The sequence below is a fragment of the Urocitellus parryii genome, chromosome 6 (assembly GCF_045843805.1).
Source record: "Urocitellus parryii isolate mUroPar1 chromosome 6, mUroPar1.hap1, whole genome shotgun sequence".
NCBI classification, from domain to species: domain Eukaryota; kingdom Metazoa; phylum Chordata; class Mammalia; order Rodentia; family Sciuridae; genus Urocitellus; species Urocitellus parryii.
In genome coordinates, this window is record NC_135536.1 from 60,113,291 (window position 1) to 60,139,390 (window position 26,100).

The 26,100-nt window shown below is 35.7% G+C and overlaps 1 protein-coding gene across 1 annotated transcript in view; it reads right to left on the reverse strand.

Moving 5' to 3' along the window:
• Nemf (nuclear export mediator factor) overlaps positions 1 to 25,494 on the reverse strand; it is a 48,016-nt gene extending 22,522 nt beyond the window's left edge. The window contains exons 1-16 of the mRNA XM_077800246.1: positions 25,386 to 25,494; positions 24,538 to 24,606; positions 24,300 to 24,402; positions 20,227 to 20,352; positions 15,100 to 15,248; positions 14,139 to 14,206; positions 13,185 to 13,271; positions 11,605 to 11,678; positions 10,916 to 10,986; positions 10,760 to 10,835; positions 10,222 to 10,284; positions 7,702 to 7,779; positions 7,398 to 7,606; positions 6,982 to 7,173; positions 6,574 to 6,637; positions 3,662 to 3,750 (exon numbers count right to left, since the gene is read on the reverse strand). Of these exons, the coding sequence (XP_077656372.1) occupies positions 3,662 to 3,750; positions 6,574 to 6,637; positions 6,982 to 7,173; positions 7,398 to 7,606; positions 7,702 to 7,779; positions 10,222 to 10,284; positions 10,760 to 10,835; positions 10,916 to 10,986; positions 11,605 to 11,678; positions 13,185 to 13,271; positions 14,139 to 14,206; positions 15,100 to 15,248; positions 20,227 to 20,352; positions 24,300 to 24,402; positions 24,538 to 24,606; positions 25,386 to 25,444 (1,577 nt within the window). The 5' untranslated portion in view covers positions 25,445 to 25,494. The remainder of the gene's footprint in view (positions 1 to 3,661; positions 3,751 to 6,573; positions 6,638 to 6,981; positions 7,174 to 7,397; positions 7,607 to 7,701; positions 7,780 to 10,221; positions 10,285 to 10,759; positions 10,836 to 10,915; positions 10,987 to 11,604; positions 11,679 to 13,184; positions 13,272 to 14,138; positions 14,207 to 15,099; positions 15,249 to 20,226; positions 20,353 to 24,299; positions 24,403 to 24,537; positions 24,607 to 25,385) is intronic.
• Positions 25,495 to 26,100: the final 606 nt, after the last annotated feature.

Here is a 26,100-nt window from a genome sequence, read left to right on the forward strand (position 1 = left end):
ACCTTAAGCAAGGGAATAAAAGAATCATTTTGGAACATCAAGAAGAGAAGAGCTAAAGACCACAAGAATTTTATCCAAAATGGCCTACATGGATTGTTATACAAGTCCAACCACTTCCAATCAGCATTTTTTAGTTTTTTTTTTTTTAAGATATTGATGAACCTTTATTTTATTTATTTATTTATTTATATGCAGTGCTGAGAATTAAACCTAGTGCCTCACACATGGTACGCAAGAACTCTATCATTGAGCCAAAACCCCAGTCCCCTAATCAGCATTTTAATACTCTACTATAAAATGTGAATAGTTGGGGGGCTGGGGATGTGGCTCAAGCGGTAGCACACTCGCCTGGCATGCGTGGGGCGCTGGGTTAGATCCTCAGCACCACATAAAAATAAAGAGCTTGTGTGAGGCTCTGGGTTCAATCTCTGGTAGGCAAATCAAAAGTTTGAGGCCAACCTTAGTAAGGTAGTGAGATCCTGTCTCAAAACAAAAAGTAAAAAAGGACTGAGGATATAGCTCAGTGATAAAGTGCCCCTAGTTGCAATCCTCAGTACACCATCGCCACCACCAAAACAAAAACACTTCTCAGCTAAATAAAACTAGAGCAGGATATAAAACAGGCATGAAGAACCAAAAGAGAGTTCCTAGAATTAAAAGCATAAGGTTAGGGATATAGCTCAGTGACAGAATGCCTGCCCAGCATACTTGATTGAGATCCTAGGTTCAATCCCCAGTACGAGGGGAAATTTCTTTTTTTTTTTTAAAGAGAAAGTGAGAGAGGAGAGAGAGAGAGAGAGAGAGAGAGAGAGAGAGAGAGAGAATTTTTTTTAATATTTATTTTTTAGTTCTTGGCGTACACAACATCTTTGTTGGTATGTGGTGCTGAGGATCAAACCGGGGCCGCACGCATGCCAGGCGAGCGTGCTACCGCTTGAGCCACATCCCCAGCCCCTCCTATCATGATTTAAAAAAAAAAAAAATGGGGGGCTGGGGATTTGGCTCAAGCGGTAGCGCGCTCGCCTGGCATGCGTGCGGCCCGGGTTTGATCCTCAGCACCACATACCAACAAAGATGTTGTGTCCGCCGAGAACTAAAAAATAAATATTAAAAAAAATTCTCTCTCTCTCTCTCTCTCACTCTCTCTTTAAAAAAAAATAAATCATGATAGGAATAAATAAATTCAATGAAAGAACTGAAAGTTGAAGAAATCTCTCAGAATGTATTATAAGAAAATAAGAGTTAAAAAACAGAAAACTCAAGAAAATTGGAGGACCCACCTAGGATGTTCCATAACTAAAACTGGATTTCCAGAAAAGAAAAAGACATAGTAGACAACAGGCAGTTTTTCAAGAACTGCAATGCTGGGGTATGGCTCAGTGGTAGAGCTCTTGCCTAGCATGCCCAAGGCCAAGGGTTTGATCCCCAGCATTGCAAAAACAGAAAGAATCATGTCAAGAAAATGTCTCAAAACTGAAGGTTAGGGCTGGGGCTATAGCTCAGTGGCAGAGTGCTTGCCTATCAAGTGTGAGGCACTGGGTTCTATCCTTAGTGCTACATAAAACTAAACAAAGGCATGCTGTCCATCTATAGCTATTAAAAAAAAAATTAAAACAACAACAACAAAACAAACAAAACCCGAAGGTTAATAGGGCCCAGAAAATATCCAGCATAATGGATTAAAACATCCTTATGAAATCATACCATCAGGAAGGGCAGCAGGATTAATTGGACATAACTTTCCTAGCCTTATATTTGAATACATAATCAGGATTATTCCGCATCATGTACAACCACAAGAATAAGATCTCAATTAGAATAAGTTATACTCCATGTATGTATAGTATGCCAAAATATATTCTCTGTCATGTATATCTAAAAAGGACAAATAAAATAAAAATAAATTAAAAACAAAGCAAACATACTATCATGAAATTCTGGAAATTTTTTAGGAAAAAATGAGGAGAGAAAAAAAAAAGTAAATGAAAAATTACAAGTTTATGGAAGGCAAAAACAAGTTGCATATAAAATATCAATGTCAAAATAACATCTGGGCTGAGGGTATAGCTCAGTGACAGAGTGCTTACTTAGCAGGCACAAGGCCCTAGGTTGGATCCCCAGCACTATTAAAAAAAAAAAAAAAAAACCCACAAATACAAACAAAAAAACCCTTGAGCTGGGCATGGCATGTGGTTTCAGCTATTCAGGAGGCTAAGCCCAGAAGTTCAAGCCAGCTAGCAACACAGTGGGATGCCATCCTCCACATACACACACACAAAAATCCTTATGAAATCATACCATCAGGAAGGTATTCTTCTCAAAATCAATTCTGAAAGTTACTACAACAAAGCAATGCCTTCCAAAGTCTAAGTGCGAGGAAAATATAGTTTCAATATTGTACGCGTGTAAAAAATTATATATATATATATGTTTATTTCAAACTAGATTTCTACACCAAAAACCCTATTAAATATGAATAAAATAATTTTTTATACATTAGAGAACTTTAAACTAAACTTTACCTCCTGTACAAACCTTTCTCATGAAGCTCTGTACACACTCCATACCAACCAATAAAGAGAAGTATGAGATCCAGGACAGAAAATCCAACACAAAGAGGGGGAAAGAGATCTTCTAAGATAATAATAAAAGGAGATTTTAATATGCTAAGATGCAGGTCAAAAGCTCCAAGACAGACCTCTGACCTCTACAAGGCAATAATAATAAAGGAATTTCACTTGAAAGAGAATCTGAAGATGAATTAGTGATAAAAATAAAAATAAGGGCTGGGTTTGTGGCTCAGTAGTAGAGTGCTCGCCTCACATGTGTGTGAACCCCTGGGTTCAATCCCCAGCACCACATAAAAATAAATAAATTAAATAAAGGTATCGTGTCTATCTACAACCGAATGAATATTAAAAAAAAAATAAAAAATAAAAATAAAGCAAACCCTGCCTGTAATCCCAGCTAGGCAAGAGGATCCAAAGTTTGAGCCAGCCTGGGCAACTTAAGAAAATTCTGTCTCAAGATAAAAAACAGGAAATAAAAACAGCTAGAGATATAGCTCAGTAGTAGAGCACCCCTGGGTTGAATCCCCAGTATCACAAAAAAAATAAAAGAAATAGAAAGCAAATGAAACAAGAAAATTATTGACTAAGCAAGATAAAAAACTGAGCAAGAAGCCAAGCACAGTGGCACACACCTATAATCCCAGTGACGTGGGAGTCTGAGGCAGGAGGATCACAAGTTTGAGGCCAGCCTGGGCAACTTAGTAAGATCCTGTCTCAAAATAAAAATAAAAGTGTCTCTGGATTCATTCCCCAGTACTGCAATTTAAATATTCAAACTGTCATTGATGACTATCATTCTTGACAAAATTATTCTGTAAGTGTGTGAGTGCAACAGAGCACAAATAAGAAATGAAATTCTCATCTTCCATAGTTAGAAGTCAATAGTAAGACTGTAAAAAGGAAAAAGTAAGCAGCAATATAAGCATATTATAAAAAAAAGGCAAAGAAAAGAGAAGGCAATGGGAATGAGGTGAAAAATTACAGGGCTACTGGTTTTGTAATAAAATTTATAGAACTGCTGGACCTTCTAAATAGTGTACTTGTACACTGCTGATAAAACAAACTAAGTTTTAAAAAGGGAGAACACTTACCAATATACTTTTCTTGCTTTCTGAATAGAGGTGACTGTTTGAACTTCTTTTAATGTTTGCTTTGTTTTCTTTTCTGCTGATTTGAATGCCTATTTACAGGAAAAAATAATAAACTTTTAAAATAATTTGTTCAGAATGTATTTAAATACACCCAGGTAAACAATGGGACAAGAAATAGTTTTGTGTTTTATGATACTGGGGACTGAACCCAAGCACAAGCACAAGGGTATTCTACCACTGAGCTATATCCCCAGCCCTTTTATGTTTTGTTTTTATTTTTTTTAAATATTATTTTATTTATTTATTTTTATTTTTTTAAAGTATTATTTTAATTGTCAACAAGCCTTTATTTTATTTATTTATATGTAGTGCTGAGAATTGAACCCAGTGCCTCACACATGCTAGGCAAGTACTTTGCCACTGAGCCATAGCCCAGCCCTTGTTTTGTTTTTTTGAGACAGGGTCTCCCTAAGTTGCCCAGGCTAGCCTTGAACTTAGAATCCTCCTGCCTCAGCATCCTGAGTTTCTGTGGTTACAGACATGCCTCCATACCAGCTAAGAAATAGTTTTTTTTTTGTTTTGTTTTTCATAAACACATCCATTTTTATTAAGTATGCAAAAAAATGCACATAAGATTATAGTAACTCAAACATTTTACTTACCAATGATTGGAAAATTTTTACAGTAGTTTTTAAAACTAGCATTTTCTACCCACTAACATATACATATTTGAAAGTAATGAAGAACAAAAGATTTTGCCTTAAATATTAAAATAAATTAAAAGTCAAAACTTGAACATATGCAAATATTAGCTCAAGGCATACAAATAAAGAACTACCTTGTTCACTTATCAGATTCCAAGTGCTATCATGTTGCTGGTTTTAAGTGGATACAATAGTGAACAAGATGCGAACAAAGCCCCCTCCCACACCCCACTGGAGTCTATGAAAAGAGGCACTATTAAACAAGTACTCATTCAAATAAACATATGGTAAGTGCTTCTCAGAATGTTATCAAAGCATAACAAGGGAACCCAATTTATACTAGATTTTGATTAAAGAAGGTATCTCTGAGGAAATGGCATTGAAGCTGAAATCTAAAGGATCTATGAAGTTATCAGACTGAGAATAGGAAGAAGAGACCTATCAACAGAAAGAAAAGACCAGCTAGTAGTGATCATAGGATAAAATATCATGAAATGAAATCAGAGAGCAGTAGATAGAGGCAGACTTCATGAAGGTCACTCATTTAACATACATTAAAGTTACTGTTCTATTCCAGGCACTATTCCAGGGATTAGGATGTAGCAATCAATAAAACAGACAAAGATCCTACATTTTGCTGGGTATGGTGGCACAGGCTTGCAAATCCAGCTACTGTGGAGGCTTAGGCAGGACGACTGTTAAGTTCAAGGACAACCTGGGCAACTTAGTGAGACCCTTTTTTTTTTTTTTTTTTAAAGGGGGTAGGGGGTATATATAACCCAATGTAGAGTACTCCTGGATTCAATACCAGTACTGAGAGGAAAAATCCTACTTTTACGCAATCTACATTTCAGAGGAAAAACATAAGTATTCCAACAGATATGTCTTTTTTTTTTTTTTTTTGTGTGTGTGTGTGTGTGGTGCTGGGGATTGAACCCAAGGCCTTGTGCATGCAAGGCAAGTACTCTACCAACTGAGCTATCTCCCCAGCCCTATTGGGAAGATTTTTTTAAAGAAGAAATCAACAAAGTAGAGATTCAGGGTGGTACTAATTTTATTAAGTGGTCAACAAAGTCTTCTCTGGTAAAGTCTCAATTTAAGGAGATAAGTGAATGAATAGAATGATCAAACCATGAAAATTTCAGGAAAGAGCATTCCAGGTAGAGAAAAGGAAATGCAAAGGCCCTGAGAGGACAATTTACCATGGCTTTAGGAATAGCTAAAATCACAATGTAGCCAGAAAGAATGTTTAAGAGGAAGAATTCAAGTGAAGAGGTCAGAGGAAAGCAGATCACACAGGCCCTTAAGGCCAAGAGAAGGGTTTTGAGTTATATAAAAATGGAAAGGAATTAAAAAATTTTAAATAGAGGAGAGAATGGACTTCACTTGTGGTTTAAAAGCATTACCAGGATTGCTATTGGAGAACAGGCTGTATTGGGAAAAAGGTAGGACACAAATCCAATTAAGAGACTGCTATTATAGTCCATATGAACACAGAAAATGAAAGCCTGACCCATGAAAAAAGGGATGTGTGAGGTTCTGGTTAATACTTTAAAGTAAAAACCAAAAAGATCCACTGATAGGTTGGATATAATTTATGAGCAAAAAGTTCAGAACCTCTCCAACATCTGAGCAGAGAAAAATGGAGAGGAAAAGGTTTGAAAAAGAAAATAAATACTGGAAATACATTTAAAGCACCATTAAATTCAAAAGACCTTTCTGAATTAAAAAATCTCATTTAGGCAGGTGTGGTGGCACACACCTATAATCCCAATGGCTTAGGAGGCTGAGGCAGGAGGATTGTAAGTTCAAACCCAGGCTCAGCAACTTAGCAAGGTCTTAGGCAACTCAGTGAGACACCCTGTCTCTATAAATAAAAATATAAAAAAGATATGCCCCTATTTCCCTTTTCATTATTCAAATAGAATTCAAGACATTTCCCCCCCCCCCACCTATGGCATAAAAGTAAAGTTTGGTAGAATAAATTCTTAAAGAGCAGAAATTACTAAACACCTTTTTATTTTATTAATACATTACATTTTCTCAACATTATTGCCAATATTTTACAGGTATATGGCTCAGTGTTTAAGTACTTGGGTTCCACCCCCAGTCTCAAAAAAATTTCTTTAAATTTCATTTAAACAGAAAAAATAGTTAAGGCTATTAAAGCAGGCGAAAACAGTTAACATTCACTCTAACATTAAATACCTTCTCAGCAGCTTCAACAGTCTTTTGTGTTTTCTTGGCAGCATTTCTCTTGTGATCATAATACCTAGAAAAATATATCTCTTTAAGTAATATCTTTATTCTTTAGTTTTCTACTTATTTCTAATTTTACAGATTATTTAATCACAGAACAAAGCTGAATAATGCACCAAATTAAATTTTTAAAAAGGCATTTCCAGAGGGGGATAGGGTTTCCATAATGTGAGGGGGAACCAAGAAAATTTCAATACAGTGTATTTTCCAGCTTTCCATCTGTACACTAAAATAAAGTATTAATACTGGGGCAAAGGGAGTATTTTCACCAAAACAATTGCTCTTAACATTCTTAATACTCTTAACTGACTTATTGCAGATAATATATTACCTAAAATTTGTGTTCAAATGACTTACTTCTTGGCATTGGCATATGCTGATAAGCTGAGATCAACATCAACGAGCAATGGCTTATTTTTCTGAGGCTTCTGCAGCTGTTTGTTCTTTTGCTTTTTCTTTTTTCCTTTTGGTGGTTCAGTTTCATTTTTCTCAACACTGACATCACCATCAACATCGTCATCTTCCTCCTCTGATAATAAGTATGGATTTCTATTAAAAATATTCAATAGTATTTCACTAATGTCAATGACATCACTTTTTTATTTTCATTTTTTTCCTCAATGAACTTATAAATGGCTTGTTTCATTATTAATTCTAGTGTAAATTAATTTTTTCTAAGAATAAATTTCGAAAGAAAAAAATTAAAATACAGTGAACAATTAAATAACAAAATAAAGATAAGCACTGACTACTTAACTAAGAACCAAACTTACCTTAGCAGCATTGTAACATGATTTGTTTGTAGTTTTAATTCTTTGATTGCACTTGCAACAGGGTCTCCTTGAGCTTGGGCTTCTTTCACGATTACCCCGATTTCTGTCCAATCTATCTGGTTGGCTAAAGCACTTCGAACTACCTGAATGGCTCTGTCAACTATCTGTAGGTTCATTTCTATGAGTTCTCCTTTCAGTTTGTCTATTTCCTTAAAAAATAAACCAAATACATATACTATAATGCCAGTTGAGGTTATCATTTAAAAAAAAAAAAAAACAAACATGAAAAAGCTAAACACAATACCTGAGCCTGTTGAAGAGCTTCTAATCTGTTTTCGTGATCCTTTCGGACATTATCTAATCTCTTCAGTGCTTGTTTTTCCTTTTGGTAACAAAACACACTTAAAAATTAGATTTCTCCTACTTTATGGCACTTTCTCTTAACTCCTAAAATTCACTATTCTGGTCCCACCTCTGCCGCCTTAATGTCATTTAGCTAGCTCAAGTTCCCCCTAGTCCATTTTTCCACCAGAAAATGTTCCATGCTCCACAATTACTTCTCTCCCTCTCCTCATATACCTCCTGTGCCCTAAACAGGAAGGTGTTCTGATTAAAGGTTACATTAAATTGTAAGATATGCCCTTTGTCATTATTCAAACAGAATTCAAAACATTCTTTTCCTATGACATAAAAGTAAAGTTTGGTAGAATAAATTCTTAAAGAGCAGAAATTACCAAACACCTTTTTATTTTATTGATACATTACATTTTCTCAATATTATTGCCAATATTTTACAGAGCACTTTCCTCCTAAATTAGAAATACAAAGTTTTATGGTGGTTATCTGACCTTTTATATAGCATTTTATCATATCAAATTCACATTTCAAGGGGCTGGGGTTTTGACTCGGTGGTAGAGTGCTCGCCTAGCATGTGCGAGGCTCTGGGTTCGATCCTCAGCACCACATATAAATAAATGAAATAAAAGTAGTGTGTCCAACTACAACTAAAAAAAAAAAAAAAAAAAAAGAAACATTAAAAAAAAAAGAATTTACATTTCAAAGTTGATTTGGGGACAAATTTTCTAATAATATTAACAACACCAAAAATTAGTGAATATTAAAATGTGAGGTGAAATACCAAAAAAGATTTACAAGAATACTATTAAAAGAACCCATGAAGATTACCAAAATAAATTAATGTTTGGGACCAGAAGTAGTTCAGATTTTAAGTTTCCTGGATTTTTTAATATTTGCATGGACTTTACCAGCTGTATAGCCCTAACACGAAAATCTGAAATCTAAATCTTCCTGAGCACCAATGACACTCAAAAAGTTTCAGATTTTTGGGCTGGGGTTGTGTTAAGTGGCAGAGCACTTGCCTTGTACAGGTGAGGCACTGGGTCTGATCCTCAGCACCACATAAAAATCAATAAGCGAATAAAATATTTTTTAAAAAAGTTTCAGATTTTAGAGCATTTCAGGTTTTCAGATTAGGGATGCTCAATCTGCAGTTTTTATTTTTAAATTTTTTTTAATATTTATTTTTTAGCTTTAGGTAGACACAATATCTTTATTTTACATTTATGTGGTGCTGAGGATCGAACCCAGTGCCTCATACCAGAGAGCACTCTACCACTGAGCCACAGTCCCAGCACCTTATTTTTAATTTTCAATCTGAAGCCAGGCACAGTGGTACCTGTCTGTAATCCAGCAACTCAGAGGCTGAGGCAGGAAGATCACAAGTTGAAGGTCAGCCTCAGCAACTTAGCAAGCCCTTAAGCAACTCAATAAAAAGGGCTGTGGATGTAGCTCAGTGGTGAAGCACTCTTGGGTTCAGTTCCCAGAACAACAACAAAAAAATTTTTTATTCTTTCAATCTGTATTTTTGATGCACATAAAAACATGGGTATCAATGTTACTGCTAAGCATTTGTTCGTTAGCCAAAGTACTATGTAGCAATCATGTAATCCATTTAATTACCTGCTTTGATATTGTACTTACTATTAACTATTTTTTTAAAACTAAACAGGAGGGGGTACATAACCTGAAATTTTTGCACATATATTTTAAGACTTGAATTTTTAAAAAATGAAGTCTCTTTAAAAAATCAAGTCTTTTCTAAATCAAGAATGACTATTATCAATTCTTGAAACGTTCTGCCAGCACATACTCTAAAAATATGGTCAAATGGGGTTAGGGTTACAGCTCAGCAGTAGAATGCTTGCCTGGCACATGTGAGGCACTGGATTCAATATTCAGCACCACATAAAAATAAATAAGTAATATAAAGGTATTATGTCCATCTACAACTAAAGACCAAAACCAAACAAACAAACAAAAAACCATGGTCAAATGTGTTGGAAAAATATTGCATATTAAATCCTCCTCATGGAGTCACAATACACCGAAAATTGAAGGTCTAGCTTTAGCTGGGCTTGGTGGCACACACCTGTAATTCCAGCTATTTCAGAAGCTAAGGCAAAAGGATTCTAACTTTGTGGGCAGCCTTGGCAACTTATGGAGACTCTGTCTCAAAATTTAAAAGAAATAAAAAATAAAAAGGGATGTGGATATAGCTTAGTGATAGAGCACACCTTGGTTCGAAAGGAAAAAATTCTGAAGAAAACACAAGACCTAGTTTCATTAAAGTCCTAAAAAAAAAAAAAAGAGTTTATGACAAATAGGGAACAGTTGTAGCTTAGTGGTAGACTGCTCAGCACGCAGGAAGCCCTGGGTACAATCCCTAGCACCAAAACACCAAATCAAACTAAACCAAAAAAAAAAAAAAAATGATAAATAAGTCATTAATTTAATAATACCATACCTGTTGTAAAGCTTTTAAATCAATTTTTTGACCTTCTATCTTCGAATAAAATTCATCCACGGCCTTATTAAAGAAACAAATACACACTAGCTATAAAAACAGTATGGTCTCTACTTTAAATGTACACAGAATTTCTCAAAGAACTTGACAACATTTCTACTCCATGTATTAAAGAGCTAAATTGTATCAAGAATCAAATTAAGTTCAAGTCTTTGGTCCTTCCCCTTCAAATAAAGTGGCAACAATTGTTTCCAGGAACTGTATCTATGACTGCATTGATTTTTAATGCCCAGATTCATAGCAAAAGAATATATTCAATTCTCAATCAAAGCAGGCTGGTATTAAGACCTCATATCATTTCAGTATTTCAAAGTGACAAGAATATGTTAAATTCTTAATCAAAGCAAGCTGATATTAACACCTCATATCATTTCAGTATTTCTGAGGAATATATGGACTTTTTCAGAAAAGTATTTGTGAAATAATATAAAGTGCTCAAGTTTTTTTTCTGATCAAAAAACAGAACTAGAAAACCCACCTTGTCAAATGATTCAAATTCTATATATGGACATTGTGAATGTTGAGAAAACAAGAAAGGATGAAATTCCTCATACCTGTAAAACATATTTATTATATCACATTCAAGAACATTAATAAAGATCCAAAGCAAATTGATCCATGCCTACGTGCTTACGTGAGTATATCTTCAACTGGTTTATCTACTTCCAGGCTTGGTTTTATTTCTCTTTTCTGAATGATATATCCCTACAAAAATCCAATAATAAAATTATTTCTATTCATCATTAGTACAGATTTTCTTTCCACGACTAACATTTTTATTAATTTTTGTAAGTAAATATGTACTATGATTAGAGAAGAAAAATACTTATAAGGTATGAGGTAATTTTAAAACTGTTTAAATATTACAGATATGTAAATCACCAAATTACGGGAGTTGGAGATGTGGCTTAAGAGTAGAGTGCTTGCCTCGCATGAGGGAGGCCCTGGATTCAATTCTCAGCACCACAAAACAAAAACAATAATTTACAAATTCAACTTTTCTGGAGTACTTGACATAGTACTTTCTATAAAAGGAGAACAAATATTATAAATCCATACCAATTATAAAAACTACCCTGGGACTGGAAGTATAGCTCAGTTGTATAGCATGTACTTAGCATGGTTTGAGGTTCTGGGTTGTTCAATCCTCAGCACCCAAAATAAACCACAACCAAGAGAAGAAAAATCTTATCCTGGAATAAGTATATCACAAATATCATTTTTAAAACATTAGAACAATAAAATATACGTATATTAATCCTTAAATGAACACTTGATTTCTAGAAAATCAAAATAAATGAAACATGGTGTACATGGTGTTACCTTTCCACTGAAGTTGGATGTTGTTTTCATATATTCTTCTGCCTTCTGCAGACAAATGAGTACTTTTTCAATATCTAATGGAATAAAAAAAGAAAAAGGAGTGCCAATCAAGTGTTAATTAACCAATTAACCATTAACAACTATGTAGAAAAGTATTTAAGAAATAATGTAAAGTGTTCAAGAAAATTAGGTATAGTTGTTTAATCAGTTTATATAAATAAGGTTATATCTTGGTCAGCCTATTACTGAATAAGTCATCTTTCCCTCCATGATCTGAAAGGCACTTTATTCAAACTAATTTCCTATATATATTTGAGCGTGTTTCTAGATTCTTTATTCTGACTCTGACTAATAGTAACAAATCACTATTTTAGAGCTTTCTTACATGTTTTCACATGCTTTTGTTCCAGATGAGTATCAGATTCATTTTATTAAAACAAAACAAAAATACCTCTTTATTAGCATTTATATAATGAATAAAAATACCTTTATTATCATTTTGGAGGGGAGAATATACTGATTTAGTGTATTTCAGAAACTTAAACACTCAATTTACATTTTTAAACACAAATTATTCCTAAACCTTAAGAAATGATATACCTATAATATAAACAAGAATAATTTTTCAAATATTGCACAAGAAAAAAAATTACACAAGATAAAGTATAAGTTGAATTTTGTTAAATACCAAATCTTATCTTTTCCTAATGTTTCCGCTATTTTACTTCCTAAACTGGCAGTTAAATTAGGTTCCCTAGGTAGTTACAAAAGCCTACTTCAATCATATGGCCACATAATAGAATTACAGAAATCCAAATATATGAATAATGCTGTTTCTAGAAGCATTGCATGTTCTAGGTTTTAAGGCTACTAAATTCATCTCTTTGAGACTCTAATTGTCCCAAGCTGAGCCAGTCCAAAATCTTAGGGGATAGAAAGAAAATATTCTAAAGTGAAAAGTTTTCAAGATTGAACTGGCTAGTAGGCAAGTGCACACTTATAATCCAAGCTACTCAGGAAACTGAGACAAGAGGACATCATGTTTAAGGCCAGCCCAGGCAACTTAGCAGAAACATCTCAAAATAAAAAATAAAGGGCTGGGGAAGTAGCTCATTGGTAAAGTACCTCTGGCCTCAATCCCCAGTACCAGAGAAAAGACAAAAAAGTGTGAGATTGAACTACAAATTACCAAGGATAAAGCTACATAGTGGAGAAGGACAGGAATACCCACATGCATATGACACTCATAAGTCAAAGTTTTTTAAGTCCAGAATTACCTATTCATTTATTACTTTATCAGAAATAACCTTCAGGGTTTTTTTTGTTTGTTTTTGTTTGTTTGTTTTTTGTTTTTGCAGTGATGAGGACTGACATGCTATGCAAGTGCTCTACCACTGAGCTATATTCTCAATTCCAATTTTCAGTTTTTAAAAAAGGATATAAATGGGGGATGAGGGTGTGGCTAAGTGGTAAGGTGCTTGCCTAGCATGTGCAAGACCCTGGATTCAATTCCCAGTACTGGGGGGAGGAGGGGACAGATGAAAATGGACAAAACTTCAAAACTTGTACCATGCACATACCTTTACTTTCAAGTTTTTCATCCACTTTGACGTTGCCAGAGAATCCATTTTCTATAAGACAGTGCTCAATGAGAGCTGGCCCATAGGCTATAAAAGCAGAGAGAACTATTTTTACTATTTTCCTATAAAATTAAATAAAAAATGTAGTACAAATTTACATCCAAATAAGAATGATCTACTCAATAAAAGAAGCCAATGAAAATAATAGTAAATGTACTTATTTTGAAGTATGATCCAAAATAACAATGAAGTATCACAAAAAATTAAAATTATAAAGAACTTAAGAGAAATCAGGTTAAGTTATAGGACTGTAATAGTATTTAGCCACATATGAAAAGATTACAAACTATGACCAGGGGGATTATCACTGGAATGCAAGGTTGGTTTAGCATCTAAAAACTGGTTTAATGCCCACATTAAAAATCAGGCAACAGGGGCTGGGACTGTGGCTCAGTGCTAGAGCACTTGCCTATGATGCATGGGGCACTGGGTTCGATCCTCAGCACCACATAAATGTAAAATAGAGATATTGTGTCCACCTAAAACTAAAAAATAAATATTAAAAAAAAAAAAATCAGGCAATAGCTGGGCATGGTGGCAGACAACTGTAATTCCAGTGACTCAGGAAGCCGGGGCAGGAAGGTTGCAAGTTCAAGGCCAGCCTCAGCAACTTAGTGAGACCCTCAGCAATTAAGCAATACCCTGTCTCAAAAAAAAGAAAGGTCTGGGAATGTATCTCAGTGGCAAAGCACCCCTGGGTTCAATTCCCAGTATTGGAAAGAAAAAAAAAAAAATCTTTAAAAATAAAACAGATCATTATTAAAAGATAATTTTTAAAAATATCATTTTAAACTCCTTGTTCATATTTTAAACCAGAACCATAAAAAATTTAGATATAGTCCTGAAAATCACATTATCTTACAAATATTTCATTGCTATTATAGGATTACTCACGAAGTAATGGGTTAAGAATTCTCTTCAGTAGTTCTCCTTTAGGTGCACTGGCTATTACTTCAGTCAATCTGTGAAACAAAATTGACACAACTCTTACTGTCTTATATTAAAAAAAATTATAGCCTTGTTCACATTCACACTGCTTTCACCTGCATCAATTGACCTAATCTTTATAATACTCTGCAATTAATAGAAATTAGTTCTCTTGTAAGTGAGGAAATGAGTTCATAAAAGTAGTTTATCCCAATCAGCAGCCTGGGAGTTGAATCGAGGTTTTCTAAGAGAAATCAACTAAGACACACTCCTTATCATCAATTTGCCCACATATGTGTCATGAAAGAGACATTTTTATATGTCAAATGTCCTTTGTAAATCATCATGCTGTATCTTAATATCTAAAATGGCTTTACCTAATTAATTTGATAAAAACTCTTAAGGATCCTGTGGATCAGTGTGATCACCAGATTAGCATTATCTGAGAACTTGTTAGAAATGCAGATTCCTGAGCCTTACATGAGGAATAGCAAAATGGAGCAATCTATGTTATAACAAGCCTTTCAGGAGATTCTGATGCTTGCTACACTTTGAGGACCACTACCATAGACTATTTGTCAGCAAAAGCCTTCGAGCCAGAAAAGTACAACTATAATCACCTTATACTACCTTAGTTCCCTTTTTCCTAAGTAAAACAAAAATTCTCTCTCTTTGCACTCTGCCCAGGATGTCCATCTGCCTTCTCACAGAACAAGAGTTGTCCCCACTCTTTACCAAGAAATCATAAATATCTGAAGTAACCCAAAACTTAGTTTAAAAAGACATGTATTTGTAGTTCAATAGTCCAAATTTAGTTGTTATTCAAGTAAACAAAGTATTTTTTATCTGACAGTTTTTCATATTCTGAAATATAACTATTTTTATCTTTTAATACAATATGAAATGAGTTTAAGACAAAAGATGTTACCTTTCCAAAGTAAGCAAAGGTTCAGCAGCTCTAGCATGATCAACTGGATAGCGTTCACGAACAGCAAATTTAACATCATCTGCCTCATCAGTTCGAAACCTTAGAATATTTAAAATTAGGTACTCATAATCTGTAAGAACAATGTTCCCCTGCAATAGAGTAAAATATAATTTAATGCTTTTTCAAAATAATCATGAAACTTCTTAAAAAGGATGTAGTCTCTTAACAACCTTATTGAGGTTACAAAAATGAAGTTATAAAACAAAATACACCAAAGTCACATCTAAACAATCCTCCTTGAACCTGCCCAGCAGACTGAAACAAAATAAACAAATTCTAAAGACCCAAGTTTGAAACAGTGAAGGTGTCTAGAGCAACATCAAATTCACTGTCTGACGCTACTACAGAAGTACTAGCAGAAGCACAATCATTTATTAACACCTTGACAACTACTAGGGGACCTCATGTTTATATTTGCATGAGCCAGGATATAAGTACTGACTTATTAAGAAAAATAAAATATATATTTTAGAAGCCAAGCAAAGAGCTATTATACTTTCACCTACAATTCGTCTTTTAATAACAATAGTTATGTGGTCTAATGTAGCCTAATGAATTAACTCAATAAACCCAAAGCTACATGCTTAAAGATGTTCACTGAAATTTATTTATGATAGAGGGAGAAAAAAAAGAAGAAATAGTCTATGTGTAAAAATCTGGGAAATTATTGTGTTGTTTTGTTTTGTTGGTGCTGAGGTTTAAACTCAGGGCCTTGTGCATGCAAGGCAAGCACTGTACCAACTGAGCTATATCCCCAGCCTCAGAAATTGCTAATTATGATAGATCAATTTAACAATAGTAAAATGTTATTACCTTATGAAGACTATGTTTAAAAAAAAAACATTTTAATATTTAAATGTATATTTGAATGTGTAAAGAAAAAAAGAAGTAGTAGTGACACATGAGCTCGATGGGCTGGATATGTAGTTCAGTGACACAGTGACACTTGCCTAATATGTACAAGGTTTAGAATTCAGTCCCCAGCACCACAGAAAGGAAAAAAAAAAAAAAAAGTCAGCAAAACACACAAAAAATTCTGTGGAAGGAGAAGGTATATGTAGACAAAATGAAATTATTTACTAAAGATTTATAATTAAAGACTTAATTTCAAAAAATGAAATTATAGCTGGGCATGGTGGCATAATCCCAGCAGCTTGGGAGGCTAAGGCAGGAGGATGGCAAATTCAAAGCCAGCCTCAGCAACTTAGTGAGACCCTGTCTCAAAATAAAAAATGAAAAAGGACTGGAGATGTGGCTCAGTGGTAGAGCACCCTTGGATACAATCCTCAGTCCCTATACCCTCGAAAAATCCATGAAATTATTAGGGCTAGGGACAGTGGTAGAGCACTTGCCTACTAGTATCCTAGCATGCATGAGGACCTGAGTTCAATACCTAGCACAGTCAAAAACGAAACCAAACAAACTAATGAAGTTTAGAATTAAAATTTAATGTTACTATATAACCTCTTTGGTAAAAAAGGGAGGACTTAATGAAGATAAAACTGCTCCCAAAATACAACCTTACAAATTTATTAGAGTGAAAATAAATTTAAATTTTAAACATTAATTTTAACTTAAAGAATATAAAATTAACTGGAGCCTGGGGGTAATGGCACATGCCTGTAATCCCAGTGGTTAGGGAGGCTGAGGTAGGAGGATTGCAAGTTCAAAGCCAGCCTCAGCAACTCAGCAAGGCCCTAAGCAACTCAGCAAGACTCTGTTTCTAAATAAAGTATAAAAAATGGGGGGCTGGGGTTGTGGCTCACTGGTAGAACGCTTGCATCACATGTGTGAGACACTGGGTTCAATTCTCAGCACCACATATAAGTAAATGAATAAAATAAAGGTCCATCAACAACTAAAAAAAAGAAATGTTTTTTTAAATGGCTGGGGCTGGTAATGGTGGCACATGCCTGGAATCACAGCGATTTGGGAGGCTGAGTTAGGAGGATCACAAGTTCAAAGCCAGCCTCAGCAACTCAGCAAGACCCTATCTCTAATAAAATATAAAAATAAAAAGGGCTGCAGATGTGGCTTGGTAGTAAAGCATCCCTAGGTTCAATCCCTGGTATTTAAAAAAAAAAAAAAAAAAGGATAAGGATGTTGCTCAGTGGTTAAGCACCCTGGGTTCAATCCTCAGTACCAAAAAAAAAATAAAAAGTTAACTGGAGGGGCTGGGGATGTGGCTCAAGCGGTAGCGCGCTCGCCTGGCATGCGTGTGGCCCGGGTTCGATCCTCAGCACCACATACCAACAAAGATGTTGTGTCCACCGAGAACTAAAAAATAAATATTAAAAATTCTCTCTCTCTCTCTCCTCTCTCACTCTCTCTTTAAAAAAAAAAAAAAAAAAAAAAAAAAAACCTATCATCTGGGCACGGTGGGCACTGGCCTGTAATCCCAGCGGCTCCCAAGCCTCAGCAAAAGCGAGGCACTAAGAACTAAGTGATACCCTATCTCTAAATGAAATACAAAATAGGGCTGGGAATGAGACTTAGTGGTCCAGTGCCCCTGATACCCCCCCCCCAAAAAAAAAAAAAGTTAACTGGAAAAAGAAAGTAAAGGGCTTATAAAGAAGTTCTGATAGTGTCTGGTTAAGATATGATATGAAGAATAAAAGGTCATAGAGCCTGCAACATAAAAGGTATTCAAAATTTGATTTCTTTGATCAAATTATATAGTTATCAGGAACATCTAAAGGATTCCAATAAGGAAGATTATGTCCCTGAAAGGGTTTTCCTTAATGCAAAGTTTCCTAAAAGTACTTCATAACATGGGTTTCCTTACCTTCTATTAAAAACAATTCTGTGATCAAGTAAGTTTGGGAAATTCTACTTAACACTTCCTTCTGTAAGAAATGTACCCATCGCATTATCATATTAAAAGGACTAATAAGTACTAAAGTGAAAAAAATTTAATCTTACTTTATCTCAGGGTTCCTCAAACTTTCATGCCTATTGAACCCATTTTTCTAGACACACCTATTATCTTACAGGAACATAGTATCCAAGGAACATAGTTTGGGAAATACTGCGCTTGATTGTGATATACTTAATAAGCCACTTTCTAATCTTATGTTTCCCAGAGTCTTTCCTATTGCTAACTTAATAAACCTACTTTTTTTTTTTTTTTTTGGTACTGTGAATTGAACCAGGGGTGCTTAACCACTGAGCCACCTCTAGCCCTTTTTATTTTTTATTTTGAGACAGGCTGTCACTAAGTTGCTGAGGCTAGCTTTAAACTTGGCAATCTTTCTGCTTCAGCCTCCCAAATTGCTGGGATTAAAGGCATGTGCCACTGCATCTGGCCTAAATCTACTATCTTAAATATGTGAGTAGCAATAAGCTTTCCTCAAAGTCTGACCAACTCTAGAAGCACCACATATCAAAACTTCAGGCATGCCAGGCATGGTGGCACACACCTCTAATTCCAGCAACTCATGAGGTTGAGGCAGGAGGACTACAAGTTCAAGGCCGGCTTCAGCAATTTAGCAAGGCCCTAAACAATTTAAGAAGACCTTGTTTCAAAATAAAAAGGGATGGCTATGATGTCCCTCACCACACTACATCCTCAGTCCTTTAACTGTGTGTCGGGGGCCTCCATGAACAGGAGCTGAGCACAACTCTTAGCCTTGAGCGATGGAGGTGTAGAACTGGCTTCTGCTCACAGCGCAAAAGCAGATGGACCTCATCTTCACTTGGCAAGGAATTATACAGCTCTGGGAGTGAGCCTCACCACCCTGAAACCCAATCCCTTGACTCATTTGGGTGGAACTTTCTCAAGTGTCTTCCCCTCAATAAATAGGATGGTTTCAGGAGTGCTCTCTCTCTTTCTAACAGACCCTTAAGCTAGAGAGCCATCCCTGATTCCTGCAAGCAAAAGGTAAAAATAAATAAATAAGTAAATAGAAAATAAAAAGGCATGGGAATGTAGCTCAATAGCTAAGTGTCCCTGGATTCCATCCTTGGTACCAAAAAAAAAAAAAAAAAAGAAAAGAAAAATTCCAGGCACACAATCTCAAAGATCAAATGCTAAATGCTATTCCTTTTTTTCTTTTTTTTAAGTTGTAGATGGATACAATACTTTTATTTATTTTACTTGGTGCTGAGGATTAAACCAAGTGCTTCACACGTAACAAGAAAGCGCTCTACCACTGAGCTACAACCCCAGCTCTCAGGATCAATTCTTAAGCATCAACCAACATACCTCTCACAGATACCACAATGACTATGGAAAAATCCCAAGCACATTCTCTCATATATAAACCCTTAATATCTATTCCAAAATCATCACTAATTGGACCTTTGCAACCCAGACAGTATGCATCCTACTGCTCAGAGCCTTCAAATGGAAAGGCCCTAAATACAACTGGATATCCTGGAACAGAAAAACTATGAGAATGAAGAAACAATATTATGTACCAATGTTAATTTCTTAGTTGTGACAAATACTCTATAAGATATTAACATTCACAGAAGCTAGGTGAAAGGTTACAGGAACTTTTTGTGTTTACAACTTTTCTATAAGTAAAATTATTTAAATAAATAGATTCTTTTAGGGCAGTGGTAGAGCACTTGCCTAGCATGTGTGAGGCACTGGGTTTAATCCTTAGCACCACATAAAAATAAACAAAATAAAGGCATTCTGTCCATCTACAACTACAAAATCAATCAATCAATTAATCAACCTACCTTAGATTACTATTATTAGTACTACTACTACTACTACTGCCACCACTACTAATGACTACACAAATCATACTATGGAAAAAATGTTTACATATAATTATTATGGGCATTTATGATGATTATATAATAGGTATTTTTTTGAAGGATAATTTAATTTTTTCATCATATAACCATCATAAAATGCTCATTTAAAGAGTTTTGTTGAATTAAGAGAAAGAGAATGCCAAGTATTAGCAAAGATATGGAGCTAACAAAACTCAACATATCACTGAAAATAACATTGTGTAGAACATAATGAATACCTTAAATATTGAATAAAAGGCAGATCCCAAAATGAATATAGATTCTATTTCTTTACCCCATCCCTCAAATTTTACTTACCCTATCATAGAGTTCAATGATTAAATGATAAGCAGCTTCATCACTTCCAAATTGAAAATCTACAATTCTATCCACACCAAGCTGTTTTGCACTGACTAACCTCCGACTCTTCAAATGTTTTCGGCACTAGCAAGAAACAGGAAAAAAAGGCATTTATGAGGTAAAAGTAAATTTCTGTTTGGTACTGGTTCTTTTCATTACCATCAGGAATAATATTTAAATGGTAGTAAAACAATGTAGTCATAATAAAACAAAAGTTTGTTGATGACAAAGGAAAAAATTCAAGACAACTAACTGCTAATTCTGAAATTGCATTTTATATTCAAAATTTTAAAATAATAGACCTATAGCAAAATATGCTTTGCTCATTTATAGCACTGGCAAAATAAATACCTTGATATGACTTCACTCAAAGACATAACTTTTTTTTTTTTTTTGGTGCTGCATATCAAACTCAGGGCCTCTAACACTCTGCAGATACTCTACCACTGAGCTAGATTCCCAACCTCTTCATCTTTTTAAAGTCTTTTCCTATGCCAATCTGTTAAGTATCCAAATTTCTTTTTGTGTGCTTCACTGTTTTCCAATTTTTTCCCACTGATCTTCTACTTTATTTTTTTTATTTTTTTTTTTAATTTTTTTTTTAATTTTTTTTTTAAAGAGAGAGTGAGAGGGGAGAGAGAGAGAGAGGGAGGAGAGAGAATTTTTTTAATATTTATTTTTTAGTTCTCGGCGGACACAACATCTTTGTTGGTATGTGGTGCTGAGGATCGAACCCGGGCCGCACGCATGCCAGGCGAGCGCGCTACCGCTGAGCCACATCCCCAGCCCTGATCTTCTACTTTAAATATGAAATATGGATCATGAATTTATGGTACACTGAAAATTTAATCCCCCTACTTATATCCATTTACCTTCTATTCAACCTTTTGATTAATCTATTTCATATCCAAATATACTAATTCCTATTCTTTATCAAATGCCATTTCTTCTATCCCTAGCCATAAGGTTCTTTTTCTTATTGACAATTAAAATAAAATTAGAAAGATCCAGTCAAAAGAAAAGAAAGGAAAAAAAAGACAGACAAGGTTAAAATGAAAAGTCATCCTAGAAAGGACAGCAGTTTACACCATGGAAAAGTGAAATAGAGATTCTTGATCATGGTAAATACAAATAGTTATATATTATATTCATAAAGCTTGTTTTTTTGTTGTTTTTTTTTTTTTTTTTTTTTGGTAGTACTGTGGATTGAACCCAAGGGCAATTTACCATTGAGTCACATCCTTGTCCTTTTTATTCTTCGAGACAGGATCTTGCTAAATTGTCTCAGTCTCCCAAATTGCTGGAATTACAGGTGGGCACAATTATGCCCAGCTCCAAAGCTTGTTTTCTTTCCCTACAACAGCATAGTGAAAACAATCTTCTCCTCACTGCCAAAGAAGTATAATTGGCAACCACAAATATAAGAACCAGGAACAATCATTGTGATTTACCACATACTAAGCCTGACCCTGCCTATGCCAAACAGTTAACAGCTCTTTATTTATAAAGTGTTAAACACTGTCTGCTCCATTGGAGAAAATCTTTCAACACATTTAAATTGACAAATACACTAGAATCAGAATTCTAAGGAAGTTTTTTTTTCCTCGTCGTTTTAAGAGTGCCTGGCCCTTATGAATGTGGCCTGATTTGGAAATGTTCCCATGATCTACTGTCATCTCTTTAACTATCCTGTTAACTCATCAGTAATACTGATAATATTCGTTCCTTATATTCCATTGTGTTGCTAAGCAACTTAAATAAAATACATATTTATCTATGTTAAAAAGTACTATATAAATTCAAAGAGTCAGCCAAGGGTGGCACATGCCTATAATCCCAGTATCCAAGCACCTTGGACTTGGAAGGCTGAGGCAGAAGGATCTCAAGTTTGAGGCCAGCCTGAGAATGTAGGGAGGTATTTCAAAATGAAATAAAAAGGGTTGGGGATGTAGCTCAGAAGTGTCACTGTTATCAAGGACAGCTCCAAACACCCACTTTGGGTTAATATTAAGTAAACTAAATGTCAATAGCTGGGCCTGCTGGTGCATGTCTTTAATTCCAGAGACTTGGGAGACTGCGTCAGGAAAATTAAAAGTTGTAGGCCAGCAACTCAGTGAAACCCTGTCTCAAAAATAAAATAAAATAAAATAAAGGGGACTGGGGATGTGGCTCAAGCGGTAGCGTGCTCATCTGGCATGCATGCGGCCCGGGTTCGATCCTCAGCACCACATACAAACAAAGATGTTGTGTCCACCAAGAACTAAAAAATAAATATTAAAATTCTCTCTCTCTCTCCCTCTCTCTCACTGTCTCTTAAAAAAAAAAATAAATAAATAAATAAAATAAAAAAGGGCTGAGAATGTAGCTGGTACTGGGGTTCCATCCCCAGTACCCCCCATAAATAAATAAATACATAAAATAAACTTTAATAATTTAATAACTTTGTGAAAGCTCTTATAAAATGGGAAACACCTAATCTTTAATCAAAAACAAATTCTAAGTTGCTGGGGGTAAAGTTCTTCTCTATAGTCTCTACTGAAATAATACAATGCCATAACAAATTTCTAAAGAACAGGGGAGAAGAAGGAAATTAACACATATGCAACTCTAATACGTGTCAAGCATTGTGTTAGATACTTTACCTGTTACTTCAATTAATTTTCATCAATAACTCTGAGGGAGTTACTAACCACATTTTACACTTAAATAAACTAAGTTCTGAAAGGTTAAATAAGTTTTACAGGTTAAAAAAATATTTAGTGGCAAATTAATTAATTCAAGTTTAGGTATATCTAACTAAAAAGTCAGTCTTCTATATATCACATGAATTTTTAATATATCGTTGTATCATGGGTAATATGTCAGGCATGGTTGTGTATGCCTGTAATCAATCCTAGCTACTTGGTAAGCTTAGGCAGGAGAATCACAAGTTTCAGGTCAGTCTGGGCAATTTGGCAAGACCCTGTTCCAAAATAAAATAAAGAGTAAGGGTGTAGCTTAGTGCTTGCATAGCATGTGCAACGGTTCAATCCATAATGCTCCCCATCTTCCCCCCACATACACAAAAAGGGTCACATGCCCACAAACGTAAAAATCTCAATTTTAATACTAAAACCAAAAACAAAGAGAGAAATGAAAAAATAACAAGATTTAATGACTTGGTAACTTTTTTTTTTTTTAATTTTTAGTTGTAGATGGACATGACACCTTTGTTTATTTATTTTTATGTGGTGCTAGGGATCAAACCCAGTGCCTCACACATGCTAAGCGAGTGCTAGGCCAGTGCTCTACCACTAAGCCACAACCCCAGCACCTTGATAACATATTAATATCATTAAGTATTCTACCAAAATACAGATCGGGAAGAGGGATACAGTCCACAAAGGTGAGCTCTAGGTGATAAGACTAGGGGGAAAAAATGGGGAGGGGCTGATCATAGAAAGCCAACAATGTCAGGATACTGGGTATGAATTCAGAAATTAGAGCATCATATCAGGTGAAATAACTAATGAAAATGTCTAGCATGCTACAGCGGTACACACCTGTAATCCCAGCAGTTTAGGAGGCTGAAACGGGAGAATGGCAAGTTCAAAGCCAGCCTCAGCAAGGCAAGGCACTAAGCAACTGAATGAGATCCTGTCTCTAAATAAAATACAAAACAGGGCTGGGGATGTGGCTCAGTAGTTGAGTACCCCTGACTTCAATCTTAGTACCCTCCTAAAATAAGAAAATTAATGTTGTCTAAGAGAATTGTTTTGAAGGAGAGAGGAGGAGTACAGTTAAGGGGCTATACAGTTGGTTGGGATAAAGACTGAACTGGAACTTGATTGTGGAAACAGAAAAAAGACTTGTAAGATAACAGGGAGAAATCAATAAACACCTACTTTATTCATCCCATTACCTATTAACTATTCCCTCTACCTTTATCTGTGTTTTATTCATAACAGCATAGAAAACCCAAACAGTTTAAAAACTCAATTGTTAGTTATCAAGTCCTTAAAATTTAGCTCCCAACATAACTTAAAATTTACCTTCATGGCAAAACTAGATGGCATCATATTCTTTGGCCATTCAAATTCTGTTGTGTGAATCCGTATGCCAGATTCAAGTAAAAGTGTTGCTTTAAAGTCTGGTCTATAGAAGAAAAAAGGTCAAATTTTTAAGGGAATTTGCCAAAGTTTACTCTATAAAACAGATTTAAAATGTGGATAAGAAAATCAAAAATCTCATAATTACCAAAGAGAAAACAAACCTATAAAATTTTCTTACTTTTGAAGACGAATAAGATATGTCTTATTATCCACATCATAAACATTGTTTACTCTCATTCCTAGCAAGCTGAAAAGACAAAAGAAACATGTAACAAAACACACTATTGTTTGAAACATAAAACTACGCACAGTTTAATTAAAGCTGCAAAACAGGAACTCTTCAGCTTTATCAAAGTGGGAGTCCAGAGACCATTAAGGCATTCTGTCCGAAACTTAAAGCGTAACCACTTAAGCACAGAAGTGGTCTGTCAGCCCTGGGAACATCATAAAATGCCTCGCGTCTTTGAAATAACTCACTCCTTTGGGGCGGGGGGTATAGTAAAATGTAACCAATTTATGACAAAAAGAGAAAAAAGACAAACGAGGCCCCCGGAAGTATGACAAAGGTCACTCAGATGAATAATACGAAACAAGACCAGAATCCAGGTCTCAGTCCATATCTGCCAATGCCAGTTGAAACAGCAAGGTTAGCTTTCTCTGGCGTGAGGGCTGTTGAGGAAACCAGGCCTCCGGTCTGGAAACCAAAAACAGAGGACCAACTGGCGTCTCCGGTTATTCCAAACATTTGCTGCCAGACCAGGGTCGACAAGGCGAGAGCGCCGCAATTGCGGGACAAAAACAGGGCGCAGAGGGCTGGAGAAGGGGTCCGCGGTCCCTGGGGCCTCCCGGGTGTCCTGAGGGCAGCAGCAAAGACGCCACGCGCAAGCCCACCCGGGCCTAACCAGGTCCACAGAACAGACTGGAAGGCAATAAGGGGACACATCAGGCTGGTCTTGTTTTCAACGTGGGGCCCCTGATCTGCTTCCTGCAGTTCTAGCAGGAGCCTAGCCACCTACAGGACCGTACCTAGCATTCAGCTCCGCCAATACGGCACGGAGGTCAATCGTGCTAAAGCGCGTCTTCATGGCGAGGCGTTGAGTGTCGCTACCGCAGTTTTCTCCGCTGCCAGCCTGACTCGACGCCGCTACTCTTCCGCGCAGGCGCACTTGAAGGAGACCTACGGTCGCCCTGAGGATCCAATATTCATTGAAGGGAACCCGTTTGCGTATTTGTCTGAAGAATTAACTATTAAATTACAATCGACTCGCTTTTTGTTACACCAAGACAATTCGAAATAAATAGATACAAACTGTTCTCATAAATCTGCATCCCTTCCTCGAACATTTACGGGCCACTCTGGTTACCCTGTCCCCTGGTTTGGGAACTCAATCCAGCCTCCATAGTGACTCCTGCTGGTCATAACAATTTTTAAGGGGAATATCGGGAGAATTCCCCCCGGTAGACGATAGGGCTCAGTATAGAAGAGCAATGACCCTGGATTACTTAAACGTGTCGAATTTGTAAATGTAAGGAAGCCGAACTGTTTCATTCATCCTAAAATTGTCTTCCATGATCGAGGAGAAGCCTGAAAGAGAAGTTACTATTTTCATGGGTACTGCTCTGCGACAGAGCATTTTGCCTCATCCAACCCTGGTCTCGGTATCCCCGAGACTCGGTGTAGAATCTGGTATACAACTGGGGCTTCATGAATTCTCGTTACCCTGAATAGTCAAGTGTTTCA